This window comes from Salvelinus alpinus, chromosome 4, assembly GCF_045679555.1.
Source record: "Salvelinus alpinus chromosome 4, SLU_Salpinus.1, whole genome shotgun sequence".
Lineage (NCBI taxonomy): Eukaryota > Metazoa > Chordata > Actinopteri > Salmoniformes > Salmonidae > Salvelinus > Salvelinus alpinus.
Window position 1 is genome coordinate 64,820,600 of NC_092089.1, and position 19,561 is coordinate 64,840,160.

Below are 19,561 nucleotides of genomic sequence, written 5' to 3' on the forward strand. Positions count from 1 at the left end.
ATTTTTTAGGGATATGTTGAGAATGTTTAAGTGGGATGGCAAGACTATACGGTAGTGGGTTAACGTAAGATAATAGTTTCATGGGATTTGTAGGGAGCTGTGGGCTGTATTGGTTGTGGGGGTTGTCGCTGTGTTTATTGGTTGTGAAAGCTGATGAATGGGGGTTAGAGCTGATAAACAGGCCTTATATTCTCCACTGGGGATTAAAACCTGATGGCAGTCGTCCAGAAGCGGAGATGGCACCAACTGTCTCTGGCACTTCCATGCTCTCTGCCCCCTCCTCCTCTTGTCTTTCACCCTCCATCCCCATCTCACTCCCTCTTTCCTCTCCTTGATCCCCATTTCTGTCTCTCACACCCCAATGAAAAAATGATATATATTGCAAGATTTCTGTGTGTTATAGTTTGTAATATTGATGCATTTTGACTAGGGATCTAACTATAATGCCATATTTTCATTGATGTTGCATTTCGATTTTTGGCCTATGTCTTCTCTGTCTCTGGCTGCTTGTTACATTTTCCAGATAACTATTCCGTTGCCTCTCCCCTGCCCAAGGTTCCATTCCATCACAATCTCCACTTAGGAGGAAAATACCCCCCCCCCCCCGTGTCTTTCACCCTCCATCCTCATCTCACTCCTCCTTTCTTCTCCTCGATCCCCATTTCTGTCTCTCACACCCCAATGAAAAAATGATGTATTTTGCAAGATTTATGTGTGTTATAGTTTGTAATATTGTGCGTGCTTGTTAATGGAAAATAGTGTAGTCAATGCTCCAGGTAAAGCCTCCAGTTACTGTTGTGCTTCACTTCTGCTGTATTTCATTCACTGCTAGCTGAACTGGTACAGCATTCCTTACTCTTTTCTCATCTCTCTTCCTCCATCCCCCTCGTTTCCCCTCTGCCTCTCTCTCTCTCTCTCTCTCTCTCTCATCCATCCCCCACTATCTCTCTCCCTCCTCTCTCTTTCTCCCATCCATCCCCCACGTTCTCTTTTTCATCCTCTCTCTGTCTCTCTCTCTATCCCTCTTGTCTCTAATCACCTGCAGTCAGTGGTCATGCATATCGCAGCTCGTCTCTGATTGGCTGAGCTGGTAGGAGTCTATTCTGATGTGTCACACACGTACCACAACAGCAGGATAGAACCTCCCTCCCTCCCTCCCTCTCTCTCTCTCTCTCTCTCTCTCTCTCTCTTTCTACCTCTCTTTCCCTCACACACACGCACTCTCACACTCACACATACGCCAAAGCTGACACTGCAGCAGAAAAACAGGCCGGCAGGATTTCTCCCCGGCTGTAGCGTAGCGTCAGAGAGGGACTCCATTGGCTGAGAGAGAGAAGGACGGTCTTCGTGGTTGCTCTGTCGAGGAGTACCCGACCAGAGGCAACGGGCTGTGTGTGTGTGTGTTAATGTGTTAGGTCCGTGTGTGTGTGAGCACCGCAGCAGGAGCAGCAGCACTGCAGATGCTGACTGAGTCCGGGGCTCGGCTCAACGCCTCATCCTCCCCTCCCCCCTTGGAGCATCGACGTGGAAAAGAAGATCCATCGCTCTCAACCTCTGTGTGTGTGTCAGTGAACGTGTGTGTGGGTGTTAGTGTAAGAGCAGAGCTGGTGTGTCATCCACTGCTCTGCCAGCGTATCCGTGTCGTCGGCCCTCTCCCTGTCCCAGAATGCTTCGCTCTGCGCCCCTATGCTGAGGCGGCGTTGGGCAGTATGGGCGCTGCGCTGGCCGGGACCCCCCCCACGGATCTAAGCTGCCCCCCCGGGACGGGCGCACACCGCACCCCTGCTGATGGGCGAGGACACTGACACCACCCGAACGCTCAACCACGGCTTCCTCCGAGACCACAACTATGTGACTGAAGGTAATTACATTTTCTATTTATTTATTTAACTAGGCAAGTCAGTTAAGAACAAATTCTTATTTACATTGACGGCCTACCAGGGAACAGTGGGTTAACTGCCTTGTTCAGGTGCAGAACGACATATTTTTTACCTTGTCAGCTCAGAGATTCGATCCATTAACCTTTCGGTTATTGGCCCAACGCTCTAACCACTAGGCTACCTGCCGTCCCAGATAAGAGAGAGGGGAAGGGTTCAGTGCGCGTGTGTGTGTATGTATGCGTGTGATCTAAATATTGTATGTTTTGTGTGTGTGTCTGTTCTACGACTGTTTATGTCAGTTTACGTGTGTGTGAGAGAATGATTTCTTTTTTGTTAATATAGGATGGATCTCTAATCTTTTATAAGAGGATTTATGATATTTCATACAAGTGAAAGTCACTCATAGTTACTATAGTAGACCTAAACAGGGCCTGGAGCACTTCTCTCTCTCTCTCTGCTCTTTTCTTTTGTACTAATCTCTTTAAAATACCCTTTTTTCCCCTCTATTCTCTCCTCCCTCTCTTCTGTCATCCCTCTCCATCCTTTAGCTCGGATCTCTCCTTTATTTCTCGTTCTCTCTCTCTCTCTCTCGTCCCTCTGTGGTTGTGTCAGTATGTGATACTGTTCAAGGCCACACCTTTACCGTCAGAGCTCTGAGTCTGTCTATGTGCGCGTGTACAGTATGTTTGTGTGTGCAAGTTGGGGACTGTTTGTATCTGTGCATTGTGCATACAGTACATGCATATCTGCAAGTGACTCATTTGTTTTTGGTCATTTTTGGTATAAAATGAAAGCACACCAGACGTTTTTACTGAAATCTAACATTATTGTATTACATGCATCCAAGTCCCCTCTGACATGGTACATTTATAGGATATACACTAATAACAGATTTAATACCGGTGAAAGTTTAGCTCTAAACCCCTACGCTCCCTCTCTCTCTCTCTCTCTCTCTCTCTCTCTCTCTCTCTCTCTCTCTCTCTCTCTCTCTCTCTCTCTCTCTCTCTCTCTCTCTCTCTCTCACACTGGTTGTTGTTGAGTGTGCGTGGGCGAGCGGGCACCTGACCGCCGAGTGACGTGCGTCAGAACAGAGGAGGAAGTTGTCTGTGTTTCATCATGGTACCAGAGTTCAGGATTAATCTTCCAATATCCCTCTGTACTCCTGTTAATCTGAACTATACACTGCTAATCTGGCGGGAACACTGGGCTGTTTTCACACAGCAACATTGTTCAGCAGCATGACTCTGAGAGGCAGAGATTATAATTCCAGACTGTTAAGGGGTCGTGAGCCTTGCATGTCCCTGTCTAGATAATCCCATTACATCCTGTGTTTCTTTCTGCTGCTTATATAATTTCGCGTACACAGGACTGTGTGTGTGTTAGTGTGTATGAATGAACAATGTCTCATACAGGAGTGTGTGTGAGTGCGTGTAATACTACGGCCTCTGAAATACTTCTTTCTCTGTGTGTGAATGCATACTGAATACCGTACCTTGTCTTTAACGAGTGTGTGTGTGGAACGTGTTTTCCATTGAATGCACTCTGTCTTCCATACATCATCCATCCATCACCATGGAAACTGAACATGAAGATAAACACGGTGTGTTCGGAGTGGCCTTGGGTGACTGACAGGTTAGCCCCGCCCTCTAATAATAGCCAAATTAATTAATCAAATCACAGCCAGTCACTGATTATTCACAGAGAATCGCTGATGAGCAGAAGTACAGGCCTACGTGACTCCTACCCAGACAAAGAGGTGCAATGTATTAGCGGGACCATTCACCTAGTCCTCAAGCATACATCATAGTATTTGCATACTATGATGGTAACATAGTATGTCGCTGAAAATCTTCAAGAGAAGATAGTTTTATAGAATATCTACTATGGCGTTTTAGTATCTTAGGAGTGTAGACATGAGTGTAGAAACACAGGAATAAACAGATCCCATAGTCCCAGGAGGATTAGGATGTTGTATGTCCCGGTATACAATATGCTTCAGCATCATCCCCCTCCTCATCCACCCGACTTCATCTCTCCACTTCCCCCAGTCTCCCTCCCATCTAACCCTCTTTCGTCTATTCCTCCACCCCCTCTCCAGTCTTCTCCTGATGTTACTCATTACATAGGCTAGTGATGAACAATTAACAGAACTATATTCATCCCTATTTAATAACTTTTTGTCTGTGTCTGTGTTTTTGTGTGTGTCTCTCTCTCTGTGTGTGTGTGTGTGTGTGTGCAGGGCTCTACATTTGATTTGATTTGATTTGTAGTAGTGGTTGTGTTTTTCTGTCTGTTACTGTATATACAGTATGTGTTTGTGTGTATGTCTATCTTTTAGTGTGTGTGTTTGCTGTACGTGTGTGTATGTATGTGCACACACAGCAGTGTATCTGTAGCAATGTCAGGATCGAGGCCTCTCCAGTCTCCAGGGATTTTCTGCCCTAGGCGCAAAGAGGGGAGGATATTTAACCCCCTCACACTTTCCCCCTGTCCCACTCCCCCTCTCTCCCCCCTCCTGCCCTATAGAGTTTTTCTCTCTCCCTGTACAGCACTCTCCTCTCCTGTCCTTTGGCTGCGGGTGCCAGGACAGTGGCGGTAGGATGGCGAAACAGACATGTTAATGATAATAATATCACCAATGATCACAAGACCATGACAACGTGCATGATTTGTTTGAATCAGTCACTACAGTACTAACAATGTCACCATTACTTTCATAGTAGTGCAGATGAAGGAAAGTGGACACTTTAAGTGGACACCACAAGTCAACTCCCTCAACCCTCCCTCCCTCCCTCCCTCCCTCCCTCCCTCCCTCCCTAGCCCTCCCTCCCTAGCCCTCCCTACCTCGCTGCCTCCCTCACCTCCCTCCCTCCCTGTGTAATCCCTTTGGATGGTTCTGATGCAGTGTAATGGAGACCCTACTGCCCCCCTCTTGCAGGGCTGCTCGTGGCTTTTGCCTGAAGAGCCCCGCCCCGCCAGGCCCCGCCTCCTCCCCTCTCCCGGACTCCTCCCCCAGGATGTTGAACCCCATCCAGGTCCTGTGCTCCGACATCACTTCCCTCTCTCTGGAGCCCGAGCCGTTTGCCTCTTACACTGAAGGTGTGTTTATACTGTATACCGTATAAATGAATGACCAATGAATCACTTATTCAGATACATCGAGACCCAGAGCACTGTGTGTGTGTGTGTGCGTGCTTGTGTGCGTAAGTCTATATGTCTGTCTGTGTGTGTCTTTGTGTGAGTGCGTGTACGAGGGACTGTCCATTTGTCCATCGGTGTGAATATATGTGGGACTGTTTGTGTCGAGTGTGTGACTGTGTGTCTGTCTCTGTGTGCATCTGTCTCTGTGAGTGTGTGTATCTCAGCGTGTGTGTGTGTGTGCATGTCATTGATTTCCTGAAATAGAGTTTGACCAGACGAACTCCAGTCTCACAGAGGACGTGTCTTTTCCTACACTCATTATCTCTGGAGTCAATGCTGTAGGGCAGAGGACGATCCCTGCACAGACCTATCCATCCATTCCTCACGGGGATATTAGACAATAGACAGTATATGATGGATTATGAGACGCGTATCTATGGATAATATGGATTCGGTATAGATACGGTATAGTTTTGACATAGAATCTAATCCTTGACATGTATAGGGGCTATGTGAGTATGTACTGTAGATATATGACATATCAGAGCTCTCCTCTCTCTCTCTCCTCTCTCTGGTGCTCATAGATTGTTTCCATAACCAAGCATCTCCCTCTTTATTTTGGAGGGCGATGGAGTGTATGTGGACAGACACGTACAAACACACTGCCCCGCCCACACACACACGTCCCCTGCTGGGTGTCGGGTTTGGTATTATTAGTTTGACCATGCTGTTAAGAGAGTGGTATTGGCAGTGATGTTTACCCAGACCAGAGATTGCTATAATTGGAACAGTAGGACGCCCCATCCTCCCCTCGTTCTCCCTCCCCCCCAAAAACGGACTACCTGCCCTCCTTATCGACCCTTCAGCACTTTGTGTCCGTGTTGGTGTGTGTGTCACAGTGTGTGCATTGGTGCTTATGTGTTGGTGTGTGAAAAGTATCTTATGATTTGGTTCTGGGGGCTGAGAACAGTGTGGGTAGGACACGTGTGTGTTTATGTGTTAGTTTTGTGAAGGACATGTTCATTAGCGTGTACGTTTGTATGTAACTGAGGAGGCTGGTGGGAGGAGCTATACCACATATTTGACATCGTTCCAATCATTCCAGCCATTACAATGACCCCGTCCTCCTATACCTCTTCCCACCAGCCCCCACTGGTATGTCTGTGTGTGTACGGGGACAATACATGCTGGTGTATATGCTCAGAGTGTAGTTAGGTGATGAGTAAGTCAGCAAGGCCACTGTACCAGTGTTCTGGATCTCTGGTCGGTGGGTCCTGATGGTAATTGAATGGGAGACCAGGCCTGCTATGACACCACAGGACACATCCACTCAGCTTCCCACTGCGCCACAGAGCCGTGATATGGACCTCTGCAGGGTCTCTGCACGGGGAGGGAATCTCTGCTTGGACCAACAGTACTGCTGCGGTACACTTCCATAGTGTCGGTGATGTGTGTCGCAGTAGTGAGAGAGAGGAGAGAGAGAAAGTGCTCCAAATTCCATTTAGCTACTGTATGACTGCTCTCTGGTGATGCTTAGATGAGCTCGATGTGCGTGTGCTTGGAGAAACTGTACGTGCCGTGTGTGAGCGCGTGTGCGTGCCTTGATGTGTGTGCTCTGAGATATATGGGTGTGAGAGCAACTGCGTATGTACTGTGAGGTCTGGGTGTCCTGTGTGTTTTGTGTGTGTGTTTGTGTGTGTGTGTGTGTGTGTGTGTGTGTGTGTGGAGCCGGCCCGTGCAGTGAGTTGCTGCGACGGCGCTCCAGATTTAATTTGGGCTGTTTGTGGGCTAGGCACGGCAGGCCCATTATGTCCCCCAGATTGATGATTCCTGCTTCCCCTGCTACTGTCTTCCTCTCCTACCGGGCTGCTGCTGCTGCTAGAGCCAGACCACTTCAGCCTGTTGCCATGGCAACCCCATGCACGAGCAATACCCCCCCACCCCTCCACTCCCCTGTGCACACACACACACACAAACACGCAAACGCACGCACATTGCCTGACAAACAGTGGAGCAGAGAGAGCGAGAGAGAGAGGGAGCGAGCGAGAGAGACAGAGTGAGAGAGAGAGAGAATTATTTTCATCACAGCAGTTCTGTTATTATTATCAGTACTATGATTTATATACACTTTACTAATGGTTAATGGTTTATACACAGTTTATAAGCAGACCTCCTAATTCAAATGACCTATTATCAATAGAACCAGTTATGCTGTCTGCACCCTACAACCGGATGCATCCCTTTTCTTTAGGGGAAATGGAACGCGAGCCTGTTTCGGCTTTTGGGCGTTAACAAGGTCGACACTCCGTCTTAACTCCTCCTCCACATTCACTGGATTGGTTGAACAGTGTAGAAGACAACCTCTCCCGACAGTTTTTTCTCTCTCTCGTCTGGCCATTCAAATTGAATCAGGCTTTCCACTGACTGTGAATACCACTGTAATCGAATGTAAGATTGAATCAGTCAGCGGTAAGTAAGAGATGCTTTCTGACAGGAAGGTCCCTGTCTGCTACAACAGGCCTTCTCCTCCTCAGACTGGCCTGTCGTGTCTCTGAAAGACACTGGGACGGTTAGCAGAGTTCGGAGGGTTAGGAGAGTTCACGTAGCAACATTCACTCTTCACTCACCGTTGTTCACTGTTCAGTTTGTAGCTGGGCCTCAGTGTTGTCGCAGGACGTCAGAAGCAAGCTTAGATAATAACACCTGTGTCTGATGTGAGATTTTCTGTGTGTGGGTGTATATTTGTGTGTGGGTGGGTTTAGTTAAATGTTCATTTTTATTCATTTATGTCGTTACTTGCTGCATTGTTGGGCGATGCTGCTTACAGTGCCAGCTGACAATGAACAGTTCATTATGGTGAATGTTTATCTTCGTTCTGTTTGCTTATAGCTACTCTTTCTCTCCCTCCCATTCTCTCTCCATCTCTCTCTCCCTCCCTCTCTCTTTGCCGTCTGCAGCTGACATCATCTCCACTGTAGAGTTCAACCACACTGGAGAGCTCCTGGCCACAGGGGATAAGGGGGGGCGAGTGGTCATCTTCCAGAGGGAACCTGAGGTAGGTACACGCACACACACAGCCACCCACGCAGACCTGGCACTGGGTGTGTTCATTCGGGGTTCGGGTCAGTTTTAAGCGACTTTGTGAAATAACCACAGTTCCGATTGAATTGACTCCAGCACTACACTACACGTGTGTGTGTGTGTGTGTGTGTGTGTGTGTGTTGGATCTAACTCTCTCTTTCTCTCTCTATCATGCTGCAGTGTAAGACAGAGCCGTACTCCCAGGGCGAGTATAATGTCTACAGCACATTCCAGAGTCACGAGCCGGAGTTTGATTACCTTAAGAGTCTGGAGATCGAGGAGAAGATCAACAAGATACGATGGCTGCCTCAGCAGAACGCCGCTCACTTCCTCCTTTCCACCAATGGTGAGGGACCTCTGCCTTAACACCAGGAAGCTATTAGAATGTTAGTGTAATAACATGGCAATATCATTTGCAATCATCCATACATTGTCAATGTAATCCCCATATGACCTGCTTCATACACTGGTAGATGCACCACTCATGGTCTACATTGAATCTACCTACCTATTAACTGACCACAGATGAGATGATTTGAAACATATGATAGTTGACTGCCGTGTCTGTCTCTCAGATGAGATGGTTTGAGGCATATGATTGGTGAATTATCCTGTCTGTCAGACAAGGCTGTTTGAGGCATATGCTAGGGTCATTGTGATGTCGGTTTCTCAGATAAGACGTCTGAGGCATATGATTGGCTGATTGCCCTGTCTCTCTCTTGGATAAGGCTATTGAAGTTGTATGATTGGTGTATTGTGCTGTCTGTCTGTTTATCAGATAAGACCATTAAGCTATGGAAGGTGAGTGAGCGGGACAAGAGGCCTGAAGGCTACAACCTGAAGGATGAGGAGGGCAGGATAAAGGACCTCTCCACTGTCACCTCACTACAGGTAGCACATTTTATTTTCTCAGCCATCTATCTATCTATCTATCTATCTATCTATCTATCTATCTATCTATCTATCTATCTATCTATCTATCTATCTATCTATCTATCTATCTATCTATCTATCTATCTATCTATCTATCTATCTATCTATCTATCTATCTATCGTATCGTTATCATGTCACCCTGGACATTTCTTTCTTTCTTTCTTTCTTTCTTTCTTTCTTTCTTTCTTTCTTTCTTTCTTTCTTTCTTTCTTTCTTTCTCTTCCCATTGTATCTACAGTGCCTTGCAAAAATATTCACCCCCTTGGTGTTTTTCCTATTTTGTTGCATTACAAACTGTAATTTAAATAGATTTTTATTTGGATTTCATGTAATGGAAATACACAAAATAGTCCAAATTGGTGAAGTGAAATTAAGAAATTACTTGTTTAAAAAAAAAAATTAAACGGAAAAGTGGTGCGTACGTACTTTTTCACCCCCTTTTCTATGAAGCCCCTAAATAAGATCTAGTGCAACCAATTACATTCAGAAGTCACATAATTAGTTAAATAAAGTCCACCTGTGTGCAATCTAAGTGTCATATGATCTGTCACATGATCTCAGTATATATACACCTGTTCTGAAAGGCCCCAGAGTCTGCAACACCACTAAGCAAGGGGCACCACCAAGCAAGCGGCACTATGAAGACCAAGGAGCTCTCCAAACAGGTCAGAGACAAAGTTGTGGAGAAGTACAGATCAGGGTCGGGTTATAAAAAAATATCGGAAACTTTTAACATCCCACAGAGCCCCATTAAATCCATTATTATAACATGGAAAGAATATGGCACCACAACAAACCTGCCAAGAGTGGGCTGCCCACCAAAACTCACAGACCAGGCAAAGAGGGCATTAATCAGAGAGGCAACAAAGAGACCAAAGATAACCCTGAAGGAGTTGCAAAGCTCCACAGCGGAGATTGCAGTATCTGTCCATATGACCACTTTAAGCCGTACACTCCACAGAGCTGGGTTTTACGGAAGAGTGGCCAGAAAAAAATAAGCAAACATGTTTGGTGCTCGCCAAAAGGCATGTGGGAGACTCCCCAAACATATGGAAGAAGGTACTCTGGTCAGATGAGACAAAAATGTAGCTTTTTGGCCATCAAGGAAAACGCTATGCCTGGCGCGAACCCAACAACTCTCATCACCCTGAGAACACCATCCATGATGCTGCCACCACCATGCTGTGGGGATGTTTTTCATCGGCAGGGACTGGGAAACAGGTCAGATTTGAAGGAATGATGGATGGCGCTAAATACAGGGAAATTCTTGAGGGAAAACTGTTTCAGTCTTCCAGAGATTTGAGACTGGGACGGAGGTTCACCTTCCAGCAGGACAATGACCCTAAGCATAGTGCTAAAGCAACACTCGAGTGGTTTAAGAGGAAACATTTAAATGTCTTGGAATGGCCTAGTCAAAGCCCAGGCCTCAATCCAATTGAGAATCTGTGGTATGACTTAAAGATTGCTGTACACCAGCGGAGCCCATCCATCTTGAAGGAGCTGGAGCAGTTTTGCCTTGAAGAATGGGCAAAAATCCCAGTGGCTAGATGTGTCAAGCTTATAAAGACATACCCCAAGAGACTTGCAGCTGTAATTGCTGCAAAAGGTGGCTCTACAAAGTATTGACTTTGGGGGATTGAATAGTTATGCAAGCTCAAGTTCTCTATTTTTTCATCTTATTTCTTGTTTATTTCACAATAAAAAATATTTTGCGTGGTGGTAGGCTTGTTGTGTAAATCAAATGATACAAACCCCCCAAAAATCTACTTTAATTCCAGGTTGTAAGGCAACAAAATAGGAAAAAGGCCAAGGGGGCGAATACTTTCGCAAGCCACTGTATGTTCTGTATCTATGTTATGTCTGTGTTACATGCACACACACACACGCATACACACACAAACACAGACATGTACGCACACACACACTCACTCACACACGCACGCACGCGTTCTAGGTCGGACAGCATAAGTAGGTCAGTGGTGCGTTTATAAAAGTGGGCCATTGGCACAAGGTTTATGTATGTTTGTCTGCTTGGCAACAGTAAATACTGCCAGCTGTTATGGCCAGAGAAAATAACAGACTATTGTTTTCTCCACAAGTGATAATATCACATTTTTTACAGGTATTCCTAATGTTTATGTCTCTGTGGTTTTCCATTTGTGATCTCTTTAAAGATACAGTTATTTCGAAGCTCCCATTTTGGACACATCTTGATTCTATGAATGTATAACCTTATTTGATCTCATAATTTTGAGTCTACTCACCACATAGTACATTTCTCTGTGTTTTGTGACTGTATCTTCTGTGTTGTGTTTTCAGACTGTATCTTCTGTGTTGTGTTTTCTGACTGTATCTTCTGTGTTGTGTTTTCAGACTGTATCTTCTGTGTTGTGTTTTCTGACTGTATCTTCTGTACTCTGTCTAGGTGCCGGTGTTAAAGCCCATGGATCTGATGGTGGAGGTCAGTCCTCGGCGTGTGTTTGCCAACGCCCACACCTACCACGTCAACTCCATCTCCGTCAACTCCGACCACGAGACCTACATGTCAGCTGACGACCTGAGGATCAACCTCTGGCATCTGGGCATCACGGACCGCAGCTTCAGTATCCTTTAGATCAGACAATTGCTCAACACACACACACACACACACACGCACACGCACACACACAAATGAACCTACTCACATATAGACACAGATTCCAACCGAACACACACAGTGACGTGGGGGAGGGGAATGGTTGCCGAGGAGTGAAAATGCAGCTTAATAAATTATTAAAACTGTTCCATGAATATTTCACTCCTTTTCTGGATTATAATGCAGCTGAATAGAACACACACACACTCCTCGCCCCAGACAGGATTTGCGTTGGTACAATTCAGATACATTTGGGATTATCCTCCCACTACCCCTAGAGGTCTGTATATGTATAATAGTGTATGCATTGATATCAGTGTGTTTTCGCATATCATTTTGAATATGTACTGCATGTACAGTACCAGTCAAAAATTTTAGAACACCTACTCATTCAAGGGTTTTTCTTTATTCTTACTCTTTTCTACATTGTAGAATAATAGTGAAGACATCAAAACTATGAAATAACACATAAGGAATCATGTAGTAACCAAAAAACGTGTTAAACAAATCAAAATATATTTTAGATGTTAAATTCTTCAAGGTAACCACCATTTGCCTTGATGACATCTTTGCACACTCTTGGCATTCTCTCAACCACCTTCACCTGGAATGCTTTTTCCAACAGTCTTGAAGGAGTTCCCACATATGCTGAGCACTTGTTGGCTGCTTTTCCTTCACTCTGCAGTCCAACTCATCCCAAACCATCTCAATTGGGTTGAGGACGGGTGATTGTGGAGGCCAGGTCATCTGATGCAGCACTCCGTCACTCTTTTTCTTGGTCAAATAGCCCTTACACAGCCTGGAGGTGTGTTGGGTCATTGTCCTGTTGATAAACAAATTATAGTCCCACTAAGCGCAAACCAGATGGGATGGCGTATCGCTGCAGAATGCTGTGGTAGCCATGCTGGTTAAGTGTGCCTTGATGTTTTTTACGACTGCACTTGAAGAAACTTTCAAAGTTCTTGAAACTTTCCGGATTGATTGACCTAATGATGGACTGTTGTTTCTCTTTGCTTATTTGAGCTGTTCTTGCCATAATATGGACTTGGTCTTTTACCACATATGGCTATCTTCTGTATACCACCCCTACCTTGTCAGAGCACAACAGATTGGCTCAAAAGCATTAAGAAGGAAAGAAATTCCACAAATGAACTTTTATTAACAAGGCAGACCTGTTAATTGAAATGCATTCCAGGTGACTACCTCATGAAGCTGGTTGAGAGAATGCCAAGAGTGTGCAAAGCTTTCATCAAGGCAAAGGGTGGCTACTTTGAAGAATCTCAAATATAAAATATACTTAGATTTGTTGAACAATTTTTTGGTTACTTTATGATTCCATATGTGTTATTCGTAGAAAAAAGTAAGTATAAAGAAAAACCCTTGAATGAGTAGATGTGTCCAAAATTTTGACGGGTACTGTATGTGTACTATGTTTTTAATCAAACACAAACACACAAAATCAAATTAGTATGTATGCTGTTTTATATTGTATATTATAAACTGGGTGTTTCGAGCCCTGAATGCTGATTGGCTGACAGCCGTGGTATATCAGAACGTATACCACGGGTATGACAAAACATTTATTTTACAGCTCTAAGTTGGTAGCCAGTTTATAATAGCAATAAGGCTCCTCGGGGGTTTGTGGTATACGGCCAATATACCACGGCTAAGGGCCTGTATCCAGGCGCGTCGCGTTGCGGCATGAATAAGAACAGCCCTTAGCCGTGGTATATTGGCCATAAACCACACCCCCTCGTGCCTTATTGCTTAATTGTTTAATTACTATCATAATGTGTGTGTATACAGTACTCTCTGCTGTAGTCCTGAACCCCTGTGCCCCAGACATCGTGGACATTAAGCCAGTGAACATGGAGGATCTGACAGAGGTGATAACAGCAGCAGAGTTCCACCCTCACCACTGTAACCTGCTGGTCTACAGCAGCAGTAAGGGAACTCTACGGCTCTGTGACATGAGAGAGGCCGCACTGTGTGACAAACACTCCAAACGTGAGTACTCACACACACAGACATAGACATACAGACAGACATAGCCTACCATCAGACATACACACACATTTTGTTCTTCTATCCCTTTGGGACCTAAAATTGATTTCCATTCAAAATGAACCCAAACCCGTAACGCAAACACTAAACCTAACTCCTAGCCCTAAACCTAACCACTAACCCTTACCCTAATTGTAACCCTAAACCTAACCCCTAAGCTTAAAATAGACTTCGACCTCATGGGAACATGGGAAATGTCCCCACTAGGGAGAATTTTCCTTGTTTTACTTTCCTTGTTGGGACTTTTGGGGATTTTAGGTCCCCACAAGGATAAAAGAACCCACCCACCCACGCACGCACCCACCCACCCACCCACCCACCCACCCACCCACCAACGCACGCACGCACGCACGCACGCACGCACGCACGCACGCACGCACACACACACACACACACGCACACACGCACGCACACACACACACACACACACACACACACACACACACACACACACACACACACACACTACCCCCATCTCTACCCCCAAACACTCACCCCCCTCTCCTCTCCTCCTCTAGTGTTTGAGGAGCCGGAGGACCCCAGTAACCGCTCCTTCTTCTCGGAAATCATCTCGTCTGTGTCGGACGTCAAGTTCAGCCACAGCGGGCGCTACCTGCTGACCAGAGACTACCTCACCGCCAAGGTGTGGGACCTCAACATGGAGAACAAGCCCCTGGAGATATATCAAGTGAGGAGCCCAACTTCACTATCAGCACAAAGACATAGACAATATAGTATTACTATCACAGAGACATAGATAGGATACTATTACTATCACAGAGACAGTATACTATTACTATCACAGAGACAGTATACTATTACTATCACAGAGACAGTATACTATTACTATCACAGAGACATAAACAGTATACTATTACTATCACAGAGACATAGATAGTATACTATTACTATCACAGAGACATAGACAGTATACTATTACTATCACAGAGACATAGACAGTACACTATTACTATCACAGAGACATAGACACTGTACTATTACTATCACAGAGACATAGACAGTATACTATTACTATCACAGAGACATAAACAGTATACTATTACTATCACAGAGACATAAACAGTGTACTATTACTATCACAGAGACATAAACAGTATACTATTACTATCACAGAGACATAAACAGTGTACTATTACTATCACAGAGACAGTATACTATTACTATCACAGAGACATAAACAGTATACTATTACTATCACAGAGACATAGACAGTGTACTATTACTATCACAGAGACAGTATACTATTACTATCACAGAGACAGTATACTATTACTATCACAGAGACATAAACAGTGTTACTATCACAGAGACAGTATACTATTACTATCACAGAGACAGTATACTATTACTATCACAGAGACATAAACAGTGTTACTATCACAGAGACAGTATACTATTACTATCACAGAGACAGTATACTATTAATATCACAGAGACATAGACAGTATACTATTACTATCACAGAGACAGTATACTATTACTATCACAGAGACAGTATACTATTACTATAGCATAGACATAGACAGTATACTATTACTATAGCAGAGATATGGACAGTATACTATTACTATCAGCACAGATTCATTACCCTAATGTAACAGGCGTAACAGGCGTAAAATAAATGCCTGAAACTAGATCCCCTACATACTAGTCTTAATAACCCGGTGGGAGGTTCTTTTCTGCACTGTTCAACCAATCCAGTAAATGTGGAGGAGGAGTTAAGATGGAGTGTCACAGGCTCTCTTTCCAGAGACGTAGACAGTTTGTGTCCTACTACTATTAGCATATACAGTAAGCTATGCGAGTGTGCGTGCATTGTGCGAAGCAGACGTGGGTCAAATATGTATTGACATATTATTAGGATTGTGGAACTGTCGAATATGCCATGCATTGATGTCAGTCGGGGGGGGGGGGGATCTGTCTGAAAATGGAATCGATGTTTTCGGAGCTCAAGTTGCTGGGCTCTCATATGCATGTGTTTAGCATGTGTGTGTAGCGTGTCTTACACATGTTTAGCCTCTGGGCCTGAATGACAATACCTCTATACATACATAGGGTCTTACTACCACTCACTTTGCTGATAGCAACGTCATTGAGGAAAAGGTGTACTTACTATGACTGTGATATGTGGTTGTCTCGCCTAGTTCCCTTAAGATGAATGCACTAGCTAGCAAGTCAATCTGGATGAGAGCGTCTGCTAAATGACTAACATTGGAAATACACTGTGTATGTCACATCTGTATATGTTGTGTATGATACACGTGTTCCTGTATGTTCCGTGTGTGTTTAGCATGCTTAAGGGCATAATGAGTGCACACGATAAGTGTGTAGTGTGTATATAGGTGTGTGCGTGTTATGTGTGCCCGTGTAGTGTGTGTGCGTACGCGTGTGGCATGCTCTGCTGTGCAGTCAGGAGTGGATGGTTAAGATGCGCTGGTGCTATTTATAGCCAGGAGCTCCACTCATAAACTGCACTGGGAGAGGAGGGGGGATACCTTACTGAGACCTACCCATATCTGCAATGCAGCAAGGAGACAGAGAGAGAGGTGGGAGATGGGTGAGAATGAGGGACTCTCAAACTCTGTATTTCCTCATTTGGCTGTGTTTACTCATGTATTCCCTTCATTGAAATACATTGAGAAAGGGAGGAGAGGGAGAGAGGATGAGGGGGAGAAAAGGGTAACAGACAGAAATACTAAAAGGTCAAAAAGGAAAGAAATGAGGGAGTGGAGAGGGGTGGGATGTCAGGGGAGAGAACAGGCAATGTTCACTTTAACACAACATATTTTCATTGGTCAGCGAGAACGGTATGGAAACAAACCTGCCAATATGGTTTGATTTACAACCAAACTGTGACCATGGTTTGGTCGTAGAGGGATTGGCCATGAATTGAGCTTAGTATGTATAAAGATATCATTGTACATTTATTTCAGGCCCTTGCATCACCATGCACAGAGAGAGAGAGAGAGAGAGAGAGAGAGAGAGATAGACAGGGAGAGAGAGAGAGAGAGAGAGAGAGAGAGAGAGAGGGAGAGAGAGAGAGAGATAGACAAGGAGAGAGAGCGAGAGAGATAGACAAGGAGAGAGAGAGAGAGAGAGAGACAACCCCTCCCTTAGAATCCCCTAAATGGATTAGATTACAATGTGGTTCAGTAGTTCTCCACATTCTCAGAATGAATATCCTGTGTTAACATTGGTCGACAGAGCTATGTCTGTGTGAGTACTATGCCGTGGATTCTGTGTCCGGTCTGTGTGGGCTGTGAACGGTGTGTTGATTAAATCTTGGTGTGTGTTCCTGCAGGTGCATGATTACCTCCGCAGCAAGCTGTGCTCCCTTTATGAGAACGACTGCATCTTCGACAAGTTTGAGTGTGCCTGGAACGGCTCAGACAGGTAGGCGAAGAGTGAGTGTGAGTGTGTGTGTGTGTTTTGCCCTTGCCGTTCTTACTACCCCTTTAATTGTTCAGGGAGTGAATGTGTGAGCACGGCAGAATTGGGCTTCTAGAGTCTTTTCTCTCTTTTCTCTTCATCCCCCTCTCCCCCAGTGTGATCATGACGGGGGCCTACAACAACTTCTTCCGGATGTTTGACCGGAACACAAAGCGTGATGTGACCCTGGAGGCGTCCAGGGAGAGCAGTAAGCCCCGGGCCGTTCTCAAGCCTCGCCGCGTCTGCCAGGGTGGGAAACGTCGCAAGGATGACATCAGCGTGGACAGCCTGGACTTCACCAAGAAGATCCTGCACACGGCCTGGCACCCCACGGAGAACATCATCGCCATCGCTGCCACCAACAACCTGTACATCTTCCAGGACAAATTCAACTAGGAGATGCACGGCCGAGAGAGGGAAAGCGCAGGAGGCTGGAGACACACATACACACACACACACTCTCTCCAGACGACAGGGCAATACTGTGGAGACACACTCCAGAGTGCTCACTCCCTGCCTTCCACACTTCCAACCAATGAAGTGTTTGAAGCCCCCCCCCCCCCGAAATACTGGATGGACCCGCCTTGCCCTAGGGCCAAACAGGGGGAGCTGAATTACCCAATGAGAATGATGTTGGTTTATGGTTTCTCTTAGTCTTAATCATGGATGTGTTGACTGTTGACCTCTGGATTGTGGCTGATCTGATTGTGTTTGTTTCGCTATTGGTCGTTTTTTCATTCCGAGGGATTGACCTCTTGGCAGGAGGAGCTTTTACATGTGTCTGTCTTTTTCTGTTCATCTGCCTCATCCTCTTCTTCCTCCTCCTCTTCTCTCCCTCTGTTTCTGTACATGTTTGTGCTCAGTCCAACCCCCCTCTCCTACACTCTTAGAAGAAAGGGTTCCAAAAGGATTGTTCAGCTGTCCCCAGTGTCTCTTTTATGGTTCAGGGTAGAATCCTTTTGGGTTCCACGTAGAACCCTCTGTGGAAAGGGTTCTGCATGAAAGCCAAAATGGCTATACCTGGAACCAAAAAAGGTTATTCAAAGGGTTCTCCAATGGGGACAGCCAAAGAACCATTTTAGGTTCTAGAGTGTTTTTAAGAGTGTACAGTCTGACGGACTGATTTGATCCTTGACGTCGGTGTAAAAAACCTTTTGTGGTTCCTGGTGGTGACTATCGTGGAAACAGAAAGTTTGCATAATGTTGGCTGGATGTTTCAAGTTTTATTATAGTTTTTCCAGTTAAAATCACCAATTCACATATTTTTGTAAATTCTCATTAATGATGTTGATGGTACTATTGATGGTGATGACAATGACAGTTATTGGTATACGTATAACAGTGACATGTCACAGTTGGACTTGGGTTCCACTAGGCTGTCTGTCACAGCTTGTTGACATTTACTCCGTACGTTTCCGTTGATTGTGGACACTGCTGGGGATCTTGCCTGTGTCGTGTGCTACTTTGCAATGAAACACAATTAATGAAGCAAAAACAAAGTCCAACAATCAAGCAAAAAAATATGCTGCATGATGAACAAAAATGATGTGTTTATATACATTTACTGGCTGCCTTTCTAACCATAAACAGGCTGTAAAAAGGCTTCTGGAGCTCTGCCTCTACACAGCACTAATTACCATAGACGACAACAATGAGCTCTCTTTTTGTTTGTGTTTACAAGACACAAAAAGCATGTTTAACAGTGTTCGGTTTTTACGGTGTACATTTGAAATGAAGCCGAACTTAAATCAGTAAAAAATTTAAGAAACTGAACCGGAGGAATTGGGAATGTTTTATCAGCGTTGTTATCTAGACCTTAAAAGGGGCTAATTGGCTCTGCGACATATTGATAATAAACAAACCAGTCATCTGTAATGATGATGGTGTCCATGACAATGTGAGAGAGATTATTGCACTCTTCTCTCCAGCAATTTCATTTATTTCTATATTTTTGGAAACACCCGTCACTTGTGTTTGATTCCATGTCCTGCTGCCCTGGCATTGATTCACATCTTTTTTTTGTTCACGTATTTTCAAGAAGAAGAAAAAGTCAAATGAACAATTATAAATATGTTAATATGTTTTTTTTCCCTGAATAAAGATTTCAACAAAATTTGCATCCTATGGGTTAGGGTTAGGCTGTGGTGTGTCTATTAAACGTCTGTCACTGCAGCCAAATCAATTCTAATATGATCACTATTCAAAATCGGTTTTCATTCATGTATAGTGCTTAAAGTATTAACTGCTGTCTGTGTACTTTGTAGATCCAACAGTCTTCATATGGCTCAATAGATTTGAAATAGATCACTAAAACAAATCTCTGTGCTGTAGCCTGGGGAACACCTAGTGTTAATACACTGTCATTACATACACTAA

The 19,561-nt window shown here is 44.7% G+C and overlaps 1 protein-coding gene across 2 annotated transcripts; it reads left to right on the top strand.

The window, feature by feature from the left end:
* Positions 1 to 1,171: 1,171 nt before the first annotated feature.
* On the top strand, positions 1,172 to 19,309 carry LOC139574155 (serine/threonine-protein phosphatase 2A 55 kDa regulatory subunit B gamma isoform). 2 transcript variants are annotated; one of them, XM_071398389.1, is made up of 10 exons: positions 1,172 to 1,861; positions 4,819 to 4,979; positions 7,979 to 8,076; positions 8,283 to 8,448; positions 8,881 to 8,993; positions 11,462 to 11,639; positions 13,514 to 13,678; positions 14,254 to 14,423; positions 17,058 to 17,149; positions 17,302 to 19,309. In XM_071398389.1, exons 2-10 carry the CDS (start codon positions 4,898 to 4,900, stop codon positions 17,579 to 17,581), a joined length of 1,344 nt encoding a protein of 447 aa, XP_071254490.1. In that variant the 5' UTR covers positions 1,172 to 1,861; positions 4,819 to 4,897; the 3' UTR covers positions 17,582 to 19,309. The 2 variants fall into 2 exon arrangements, with proteins under 2 accessions (XP_071254490.1, XP_071254491.1); XM_071398390.1 differs by lacking the exon at positions 4,819 to 4,979.
* Positions 19,310 to 19,561: the final 252 nt, after the last annotated feature.